The 12,152-nt window shown below is 38.8% G+C and overlaps 1 protein-coding gene across 1 annotated transcript in view; it reads left to right on the top strand.

Annotated features, from left to right (window-relative positions):
* Positions 1 to 12,152, top strand: part of LOC142297271 (putative cation-transporting ATPase 13A5) — a gene marked incomplete at its 5' end in the record, with an annotated part of 197,502 nt that overhangs the window by 128,600 nt on the left and 56,750 nt on the right. The window contains 4 exons of the mRNA XM_075341526.1: positions 2,268 to 2,392; positions 7,131 to 7,300; positions 8,762 to 8,884; positions 9,571 to 9,650. Of these exons, the coding sequence (XP_075197641.1) occupies positions 2,268 to 2,392; positions 7,131 to 7,300; positions 8,762 to 8,884; positions 9,571 to 9,650 (498 nt within the window). The remainder of the gene's footprint in view (positions 1 to 2,267; positions 2,393 to 7,130; positions 7,301 to 8,761; positions 8,885 to 9,570; positions 9,651 to 12,152) is intronic.

Below are 12,152 nucleotides of genomic sequence, written 5' to 3'. Positions count from 1 at the left end.
AATGTTCCCGGGGTGTCACACACTGCGATGTGTGCTGACTCGGGAACATTGCACAACCTCAAGTTCATTTTTTGAGGAATGAACGACGTGCATGCGATGAACGGATTTTCGTTCAATCGCAATTGCACGGAGGTTTTACACGCTACAATCATACTTACGATGCCGGATGTGCGTCACTTGCGACGTGACCCCGCCGACACATCGTAAGATTTATTGTAGCGTGTAAAGTGGGCTTTAATGGGGGCATGCAGGAATAAGTCATGCTAAATTCATTAAGAGGAGCATGGCAATAAATGAATTTGATGTATGTTATCAATGGTGTGTGCCTTCATGCATCTCACCAGAATCATTATTCCAGTTAGCAACTTGAGAAAGATTTATGGCGCAACGTATGCTGCTACTTGTGATGAATTATTCAGGTAAGCATTGCCATGCCCTGTCCACCAAAGTTCTCTCCCAGCTCGGCCCATTTTGAAAGGCTGTATGTAATGAGACAAGGGGTATTAGCTTGCCAAAAATATCACTAGACAGTGAAACTCAGCTGGAATGCCTCATTAATAGTTCTACTGCTTCTAAATAATCAGCCCTTAAAGAGAACCTGAACACTGATATCTGCTACCAGTTCCTGGAGCAGCACTGACTGGCTGTATGATTTTAACAGATATGCCTGACTCTGAAACACTGCAGCACATCAGGGAAAAACATACAGTAGTTTACGTGTCCCTGCGGACAAAACCTGATTGCACACAATGATGAAAAAACTTTAAATTTTTATTTTATTCAGTTTTAATTGACGTTTCGGCGAATGCCTTTTTCAAAACTAAATAAAGAGAAAATAAAAACATACACAAATGTCAGTACCATAAATACATAAGATATTATAAGTCATATCCATATAATTATCATGGTAACATCATATATACCTAATTCAGCCTGAAAATTTGTTTTATCTTGTGAAGAATATCATTGGACTTCATAAAGGATTTATCTAGAAAAAAGGCCCATATATTAGATACAAAAAAATTACATAGATCCTCCAAAATGGAACATACACTTGAAATATTCTTAATCAAAGTCTCCCCAAAAAAGATTTTTTGTATAACGGGGTATGGTGTAATTTATCTATGGGACAGAGATATAACTTATATATCATATGTATACAAAAAAGTAACAAAGGAATGCATCTGCATATAACAGTAAACTTATTATATTACCTCAAATGGCAAAAAGTGGAAAATCCTAGTGAGGATATGTGGTACAATTATCGCTAATAAGATAGCTGGAAAGTAAAACAGAATAGCGGTCAGAAGTGAATAAAAGGAAAAAAGTCCCATAGAGAAACATGACAATAGCCTCTCAGAGCGCCATAACATTACCTGTGCCTTGGGAGATTAGTGGTGGAGTGGAATGAGACAGAGCCGTAGTGAGGTTTAAATACCTAATAGGGGCGGGCCAACTAATAGGATTTCCTGTGAGGAGGAACGCATGGTGGAACGCAAGCGTGCGCGTGCGCAGTGAAATACGGAAGTGCGCGCATGCGCAGTAGCAACAAAGAAGCGGTGAAACGGTGTGACCCGGATAGGAGCTCCATGGAAACTTAAGCTATAACCATATATAATTACCTATATATATATAGATGGAGTAAATATCAACCAGCAGGATTACAGTAACGTTTACAAAGCATTATGTAAAATGTGTGTGTACACATATATACACACAATATATGCAAATGTGGAACATATAAATCCATACCCAATGAAACCAAAAATAGGACGGACCCCATATCTCCAATTCAATAATAGTCATATTCCCTATTGAGGCCATTAGGCGGGTACCTGATGGCTTCTCTTTGCTCGCTCTCCATGAGTGACAGATCTCTGACTGTATGTGTGAGACCTGTCACTCCAAGATAGAAGGTGGAGTGACTCCACCAAGGGTTTTCTTGTCTGACTAGTCTCCTGTGTGGCTTAGTTTTTGGTGGTTTTTAAAGTATGTCTCCCAAATGCTGTAGCGTTTCAGAGTCAAACATACATGGCTGAGATCATATATCCAGTGTCTCATACATTCTTCCCATGGTTCGGCAGCATGTATCAGATGTCAGTTTCACTTCAACTGCAAGAAGGTAAATACCAGACAAGTACTACCCAAGAACTTCAGAAAAAGTTACAGAGGAAGCTAAATGTAGGACAAGTACCATACAGACTATGACTTATCGATAAAGGCCACAATTTAACTGTTGTTTTAATGAAAATATTTTATCTTAAAAGGGAAGAAGTGGAGCGTGACCTTGTATTTCTTGGCCTTTTGATCCTTGAAAATCGACTTAAACCAGAAACCAGTTCAGTACTACAGGAACTCAGTGAAGCCAATATAAGGACTGTGATGGTCACAGGTATATTTCACTTTTTTTATTTTAATCACTATTACTTTGGCCCCCTTCAGACATCCATGTAAAGAAAGCACATGTTGCACTGTCCATTTTGGCCATACATATGGCCGGCCCAGGGGCGTAACTACCGTTGTCGCAGAGGTCGCAACTGCGACCGGGCCCGGGAGCTTAGGGGCCCGCGGCCACCCGGCATATCCGCAGCCAGCTCCTTTCTGTGAGAGGAGCTGCGCTGATCTGGCACAGAGCACGCGGCCGCTATATGACTCAGTGCCACAGCCGCCGACACTAGGCCCCCCTGCCCGGTGTCAGCGGCGGTGGCACCGGGCCCCCCTCCCCCGTCATCGTGCACAGCAACAATGAACGGGCAGCTCCACGCTCCATCATTCTCCCCCTGTGCCTGCACGGTGACATCACTCCTGAGCGACTGCTGTACTGAGAGCACAGAACACAGTACGGGAGGACGCCGACTGGAGCTGCAGGGGAACAGAGGAGAGGTTAGGACGGAACAGCGGGGGAACGAGGAAGGAGGTAAGAACTTGTTTCTTTTTGTTTTGTTTTTTTAAACCAGTGTGTACACCATGGCCAGAGGGCATGGGGGGCTGCCTGCATTATACATGGAGCATGGAGGGGCTGCCTGCATTATACATAGAGCATGGAGGGGCTGCCTGCATTATACATGGAGCATGCAGGGGCTGCCTGCATTATACATGGAGCATGGGGGGCTGGCTGCATTATACATGGAGGTCTATGGGGCTGCATTATACAACATCACGGACACCTTATACATGGACTATAGGGGTGCATTATACATGGAGGAGAATGGGGCTACATAATACAATATGAAGGTTTTATGGGGCTGCATTATAATACATATAGGACTATGGGGCAACATTCTAATATATGGAGGACTATGAAGGCTACCTTATACATGGACTATGGGGGTGCATTATGAAGCATGGATGACTATGTGGTGCAGTATAATATATAATATATGGTTCATTCTAATATATGGAGAACTATGGGGTGAATTATAATGTATGGAGAACTATGAGGTGAATTATAATATATGGAGAACTATGGAGTGAATTAATTTATAATACATGGAGAGCTATGGTAAATTCATTATAATAATTGGAGTGTTATGAGGGCTACTTTATACATGGAGGACTATGGGGTGCATTATAATATATGAAGGACTATGTGGTACAGTATAATATATGGAGGACAGTGGGGTGAATTATAATACATGGAGAGCTATGGGAAATGCATTATAATACATGGAGGACTATGGAGGTGCATTCTAATATATGAAGGGTTATATGGGACCCTTTATACTATATGGAAGGCTATGCGGGGGCCATTATAGTATTTGGAGAACTATGTACAAAGGGGAAAAAGATACAAGCATGGGATGGGAACGTTTTGTGTTGAGGGAAAAGAGCACTTTCCCTCAGCACCCAGCTTTCCCATGCTGTTATACATCTCTCAACACCCAGCTTTCCCATACTCTGATATGGGAAAGCTGGGTGCTGAGGGAAAGATGTATAGCAGAGCCTGTGGAAGCTGGGTGCCGAGGACAAGATGGATATCAGAACATAGGAAAGCTGGTTACTAATAGAGGGATTTCAGATCATAGGAAACCAGGGTGCTGAGGGTAAAAGCCAAGTGTCAGTGTCATTATACCAAACCCCGAGTGTCAGTGTCATTGTCCCGTACCCCAAGTGTCGATGTACATGGAGGGGGGGCTCAGGTCCGAACTCTGTACCGGGGCCTGTCAAACTCTAGTTACGCCACTGGGCCGGCTGTGTGTGCATAATCCATGTCTCATCTGTGTGACATCCGTGCGAACGGTATAGGAAAAAATGCATGATACTGAAATTAATGTTTTTTTATGTGTAAAAGATGTGCAAAGCCAGAAAAATGATAGATAAATGTGAGGTTAATATATACAGTGGATAGATAGATAGATTGATAATAGATACAGTAGATAGATGATACAGTGGATAGATGACAGATAAATAGATAGAGCTAGCTAAGTAGTTTGTACAGCTATTTAGCAGAGTTAATAAATAAATTAAAAACAAAAGTGGGGTTGCCCCCATTTTTCATGACCAGCACAGGTACAACAGCAGCTGTGAGCTGCAACCCTTAGCTGTCAGCTATGCCTTGGCTGGTTTTGAAAAATAGTGGAGATCCCATGCTGATTTTTTCAAAATTATTTGAACAAATAATTTTAAAAAGTGTCGTAGGGTCCCCCCATTTTTCAAAACCAGCAAAGAGACAGCAGACAACTGGGGGCTGCTATTTTTATAGCAGGAGGGGTCCATGGTTAGTTGGACCTTCCCAGGTTAACAATAACAGCCCACAGTCACCCCAGAGGTGGTGCATCTATTAGATATACCAAATCTGGCGCAGTTCTTGGCTCTTATGGTTGCCCTGGTATGTTGACAAACCAAGTAATATATAAGGCTGATGCCAGCTGTGAAATGCCAGCTGGCATCAAGTCTTGATATTAGTAATGGGTGGGTGTCTGTCAGACACCCCTATTACTAATCCAGTAGAAATATAAAACAAATATTTTATTTGAACAAGAATGCCCTAAACTACAGGCCTTGTTCACAAATTTATTAAAAATGTATTTTAAAAAGTTCACCAAAATCTATAGCGATGTCCAACGACGTTCCCCAAAAGCGAATCTGAAATATATACAAATTGAAAATGATTAAAGAAATAAAGACACCCACATTCAACAATTTATTTCCCTGCCAAAACCCTAATCCAAGGTACAGTATAATCCAATAAGGTGGTCCCATGACGTTCAAAGACTCACTATCCCAGCTAATGAAGAACAGATTGTTCCTCATTGGCAGAGAGAGCAGTCACTGCAGGTTCACACATATGTCTGTCTATATCTATTCATCTATGTATGCTATCTATCTATCCTATCTATGTATTCTATCTATCTATTCCATCTATTGTATCTATCTATTCTATCTATATATCTTTCATCTATCATTTTTCAAGCTTTGCACAATTTTTACACGTGAAAAAAATTATTACAGTAATATTTTTTCAGGTACATGTCACACGGATGCCATCCATGTGCTGTTCGTCTTTGACCTGTGCTACCGAAAAACAAACTATCTTGTTTCACAGGGACGCACTCCGGGAGAAAAAAATTCTTGCGTGCTATTAGAACGTTATGTACCAGTGGCAAATCTTTCTCTTCTTAACCCCTTCATGACATGTGCCGTACATGTATTGTAGTGGGTGTATGGTGAGCTCACCCCATAACCGGCAAGTGTTGGCTGTGTTTTACAGCCAGGACCTGCTTAAAAAAAAAAATCGCAATTGTTATTCTGTTAAATACCACTCTCAAAATCTAACAGCGGCATTAACAGCGCACCAGCATGTGGGCGTGCCATTCCATGCGTCCGTCAGTGTGCCTGTGATGTCATTGTAGGGCGCTGGGGAGTTGCTATGACAGCTTGAGGTCTGTTGAAAACTTATGTGCCTGTCATTATGGCATTCCCTTGAAATCCTGCCCCTTGAATTCATGCTGTGGCTGGGCTTCATAGAAGACTGATTTTCACTATATAAAGCACTGCAATGGCATTGATGTATGTAGCACAAGTGACCAGACAATCACATTATGAAGTGCCCTAAGAGGACTAAATATAGTTATATGTTAAAAAAAACTTTTAAAAATAAAATAAAACAATAAAAGTTCAAATTACCCTCCCTTTCCCATTATAAATAAAGATAATAGAAACATGTAAAAAATATACATATTTGGTATCACTGCATTCATAAAAGTTTTATCTATCAAAACATAAAATAATTAAGCTGAATGGTAAACACTAAACAAACAAAAGTTCAAAAACAAAAATTACGTTATATTGGTAGCTGCAGTACCACAAAAAATACTGTAACAAGCAATAAAAACGTCACATCTATTCCAAAATTGTATCAAAAAAGTTTGCAAAAAAGTATCACACAGCTTCAAAAATAAAAATATTACAGGTCTCGGAAAATGGTGACACAACCCAAAAAAATAGTTTTAAAAAACTTCTAGGAATTTTTAGCACTAAAAGAAAAAAACTCAACAGGTTTGGTATCGCTGGAACTGTAATGTGAAGGAGAACCATATTTCCCAGTTATTCTTACCACACAAAGTATAGCATAAAATAGATTGCCAAAAATCTATGTTACAATTGCTTTTTATTTTTTCACAATTTCCTCAGACTCTGAAAATTTGTAACAGTACACTATGTGATAAAATGAATGGTGTCATCCAAAAGTGCAATGGAAATTGCATTTTTATTCAGCATTTAATCAGTATTAGCATGCTCATATAAGAAGGCACTTGGAAATAACCAGGGTCGGACATATCATTGGTGCAACCTGTGCAGTTGCACAGGAGCCCAAGAAGTAAGGGGGCCCTCCAAAGCAGGTAGAATTGTGCATTATGATGAGCTATAGGATGCAATTTGCCAGTACATTGTTCTTCCACTGTTCTATGTCCGCCAGTGGATATAACTGTATCTAAAGTTAAAATGCAATACTTATTTCTAGAATCACAGTCCCATGGTGATAGAGAAAAAAGTGGTATAAGTGGAAAGATAGTGATGGACTGTCCTTCCCCTTCCTGAAGCTTTATATTTAACATTTAAGTATGCAGTAATTACCAGAACATTATTGTCCTTTTCCTTGGACTGTCTATAGTCTTATTTTTTTACAGGCGATAACCTTCAGACAGCCGTCACTGTCGGTAAAAAATCAGAGATGATTCCATCCAGCAGCAACGTAATTATGTTGGAGGCTTCTGAACCTGACAAAGACTTACCTGCTTCAGTCACCTGGAAATGTTTAACTGAAAATCAAGCAAATGGAGTCCAGTTAAAGGCTAAGGTATGCTATATTACAGGAATAAAAAAAATAATAAAACTAATAACAGAACTGAATGTATTACAACAGAGTAGGCTATACACAGCTCCATGATCAAATGCGCCAAATTACATTTATGCTGCAGTATAAGGATTGAACTACTACATAGATTAGAAAAAAAATGGATGCTCATACAATCTGAAACAATTAGAAAAATATATTTTGACTGTTTAAATTTTTTTCATATTACTTGTGTACAGCAATAAAAGTAAAAGTCAAGTGAAATTGTAGTCCAATACGAACTGGCAGGAGTCCAAGTTTTAAAAAGTGGCTTTTGAATTTGCACAATTTAGAGCCGCAGTTCACTATTGGCATTTTGTTTTTTGTCACTTTTCCTTTTTGTGTTGTGGTTTTTATTAATGCTTTGTGCAGAAAATTCTAAAAAAAGGCACAAGTCATTCATGAAGCTTGTGCAGAAACAATTTATTGCTACCTTCCCACGATCAATATTTGTTGAGTTTTTGACACTGCAGAATTTATGCACCAATTCCGCACCTTAGTTTATTTGTGTTTAGAGATGAGAAGACGCATTGAAGCTTGGGTTCAGCTGGACTTTAGGTGAAGCTCAGTTTGGTACCCGGACTTGACCTGAACCCCATTGGAACTCAATAATTGGACAGTTTGGGTCTCCGCCCATATACAGCTAGCTATAAACAGAACACTTCTGGGGGAAAGGGCAGGTTTTGTTTTTGTACACACTACCTTCAAAAACATTGTTTTCACCCCTAGTGAAAGCCATTCAGAGGTCCCGCTGGGCTAAGCACCGACCAAACACAAATACCCCGTTGTGTGGTTGAGTGGTTTGTATATGCACAGCATCCAAACTCCAAATTTGGACATTGATTCTTTTAAAGTCTGTATTTGGTATGAACACCAAACTTTACAGTTTGAGTTCACTCTTCTCTAATTGCGTTTTGGTTTTTTTTGCGTTTTTGACTCTTTGTTTTTTGTCTGTTTGAAGTGTAATCCTTTAAATAAAGCTGTTTTGTTTTTGAAACTTCCTGGTATTGTGATCATTAGCTGAGGATTACATGCGTTTTTCATGCATTTTTGCCATGCAAACGCACCAAGAATGCATGTGCGCTTTTTACGTGTGAAATTTCCCCATCATATGCAAGTCTATAGGAAAATTCCACACAGATGACTCAGCGTACCTGCAAGAGAAACTGACATGCTGCTGCTAGGAAAAATTCTCCGCAGATGAGTTAACAGTGTAAAAAAATAAGCACAGTGGGCATGAGATTTCTATTCATCTCATCCTCTTTGCTTGTACTGTAAAATATGCAGAGTCAAAAACGCGAGTTACACTGATCGTGGGAACATACCCAAAAGTTGTTTGTTTTTTTTACAAAATGTTACATTTTTAAAAGCAAAAATATTAAAGTTTCTTACATTTTCATAATTTAATTTTTCTCTTTGTTGGAGTCACAAATGAATGTTAGTGATGGATGGATTAATAACCCCACCACCCTCGGAAACTTCCACTTTGCAATGAATGGAAAGTCCTATCAAGTTTTAACTCAACATTTTTCCAATTTACTGCCAAAGGTAAGTTTCTTTATATGTTATACAGCATGTTTAATTGATATAAAGTGCTCTGTCTGGTTACATTTTCAGAGGTTCAGCTCTTCGGGCAGCGAAGTGGTCCTATTCTCTTTTAATGAGCTGTGTTCTGGTCTACAATTAGGCATCTAAAGTCTTACTAACATGTGACCAATACATGTCTCATTTGTTTCCTTATTGCATACCACTTTTTATGTAATTTAAAGAGACCAGTCTGATTCCCTGACATGGCTGTTATAATCATGCATTCCCCATAAAATAACAATTCTGGAGCTCCATTTATTAGATCTCTACCTTGTGTTATTCCTCATATATTAATGTCAGACTTTATATTAACATAAACTATTGATGATTTATTTCTTAAAAGAAAAATTCAGTTTCTTCAACTACTTGATTACACTTTATTGTTATGTCATAGATGGTGAATAAAGGTTATGAAAATGTACAGAGGTTGATATTTTTTCAGTAAAATGGTTTTCAATAGGGAAAAAGTCCTTGAAACAATTTTAAAGATGATGCCCCATACATTGCACAGAGAGTTGGGAAGGTAGTAATGTACAGAACTAAGCACCGCTGCTGTTGTATTTAGATTAATTAACACATTAAAGAGTTATTTTTATGTACGTTGCATTTATGTAAAAAAAAAATAGATTTTATATTTTGGTTTTAAGGTACTATTAAATGGAACCATTTTTGCGAGAATGACTCCAAGGCAAAAGTCAAGTCTTATTGAAGAACTTCAAAAATTAGAGTAAGTTTGAACATTTCTTCTAAGGTTCACTCACTCTAGAGTATTCATTGGACGGATGCTATCCGATGTGTTCTAGGACATCACCCATTTTAATGTTACACTATGGAGCAGTGCTGATCAGTACTTGTTTCGGCATGAGGAAAAAAATCGTTGAATGCTTCACTTGACACTGTAAAAAGGATGGTGCGCACCTATGGATGCGTTCAAAACATTTTACTGCATTGATGACATCTGAGTGCAGTACAATATATGCGAATACAGACAATGGAGAAGAAGGAGAAATTAAGTTCTCCATCTTCTCCCCTGTGCTCAAATTCTCGCATTCGAAAGAATAAGATCACAGTGAATGACACTCAGCTCACACTCAGATCAGAATGTCATTAGCATATAGTTCTTTCACATCAGAGAATTATTTGTTAGTGTGAGAATACCCTCAATAAATTCATGCCCAATTTAAAATATACATAGGGGAAATGAAGCCTCTCTCTGGATTAATATAACAAGGAAAAAGGCAGAACTGACTTTTTCAGTCTTAATAGTTACATAATATTAATATACACTCCATGTCCTCAACATTGAAATTGCAACTCCAAGTAGGAATACTTGTGGAATTACGGATCAGTAGACATGTTAATTAGTTAATTAGTAATTAGTTATCTTTAGCATGTCTATCACTCCTATGATTTCCATAATTTCATGACTTTTATTTCTTGGTGTTGCAATTTCAGTGTTGGAAAGAGTAACTATAGTATACTACACTTACATTTTTTACATTTACTACAGTAACTTACTGTGTAAGAAAAAACTCTGGTACTCCAACGTGGGAAAATGAATAGTGGGATTTACTGGCAATTACAATCCAGTTGGTTATAACGTTTCAGCCTATGACTCAGACCTTCATTAGACTTTAATTACAACAAAGAAAAAAGCATAATGATACACTGTGTGCAGAATTATTAGGCAAATAAGTATTTTGATCACATGATACTTTTTATACATGTTGTCCTACTCCAAGCTGTATAGATTTGAGAGCCAACTACCAATTAAGTAAATCAGGTGATGTGCATCTCTGTAATGAGGAGGGGTGTGGTGTAATGACATCAAAACCCTATATAAGATGTGCTTAATTATTAGACAACTTCCTTTCCTTTGGCAATATGGGTCAGAAGAGAGATTTGACAGGCTCTGAAAAGTTCAAAATTGTGAGATGTCTTGCAGAGCGATGCAGCAGTCTAGAAATTGCCAAACCTTTGAAGTGTGATCACCAAATAATCAAGCGTTTCATATCAAATAGCCAACAGGGTCGCAAGAAGTGTGTTGGGCAAAAAAAGGCGCAAAATAACTGCCCATGAATTGAGGAAAATCAAGCGTGAAGCTGCCAAGATGCCATTTGCCACCAGTTTCGCCATATTTCAGAGCTGCAACGTTACTGGAGTATCAAAAAGCACAAGGTGTACCATACTCAAGGACATGGCTAAGGTAAGGAAGGCTGAAAAACGACCACCTTTAAACAAGAAACATAAGATAAAACGTCAAGACTGGGCCAAGAAATATCTTAAGACTGATTTTTCAAAGGTTTTATGGACTGATGAAATGAGAGTGACTCTTGATGGGCCAGATGGATGGGCCAGAGGCTGGATTAGTAAAGGGCAGAGAGCTCCACTCTGACGCCAACAAGGTGGAGGTGGGGTTCTGGTATGGGCTGATATCATCAAAGATGAACTTGTGGGACCTTTTCGGGTTGAGGATGGAGTGAAGCTCAACTCCCAGACCTACTGCTAGTTTCTGGAAGACAGCTTCTTCAAGCAGTGGTGCAGGAAGAAGTCGGTATCGTTCAAGAAAAACATGATTTTCATACATGACAATGCTCCATCACATGCATCCAACTACTCCACAGCACGGCTGGCCAGTAAAGGTATAAAAGATGAAAAAATAATAACATGGCCCCCTTGTTCACCTGATCTGAAACCCAAAGAGAACCTGTGGTCCCTCATAAAATGTGAGATCTACAGGCAGGGAAAACAGTACACCTCTCGGAACAGTGTCTGGGAGGCTGTGGTGGCTGCTGCACGCAATGTTGATCATAAACAGATCAAGCAACTGACAGAATCTATGGATGGTAGGCTGTTGAGTGTCATCATAAAGAAAGGTGGCTATATTGGTCACTAGTTTTTTTTGGTTTTGTTTTTGCATGTCAGAAATGTTTATTTCTAAATGTTGTGCAGTTGCTTTACCTGGTGAAAATAAACAAGTGAGATGGGAATATATTTGGTTTTAATTAAGTTGCCTAATAATTCTGCACAGTAATAGTTGCCTGCACAAACAGATATCCTCCTAAGATAGCCAAATCTAGAAAAAAAACACTCCAACTTCAACAAATATTAAGCTTTGATATGAAAATATTGAAATCCTCTAAAATACAACTTGCCTAATAGTTCTGCATGAGGTGTATATTTACACTAAAGTCAAAATGTAAATAAAGCCATAAGGCATATAGAACTG

The sequence above is a fragment of the Anomaloglossus baeobatrachus genome, chromosome 3, assembly GCF_048569485.1.
Source record: "Anomaloglossus baeobatrachus isolate aAnoBae1 chromosome 3, aAnoBae1.hap1, whole genome shotgun sequence".
NCBI lineage: Eukaryota > Metazoa > Chordata > Amphibia > Anura > Aromobatidae > Anomaloglossus > Anomaloglossus baeobatrachus.
Note: the sequence above shows the minus strand (reverse complement) of the source record. Positions and strands in the feature narration are given on the sequence as shown.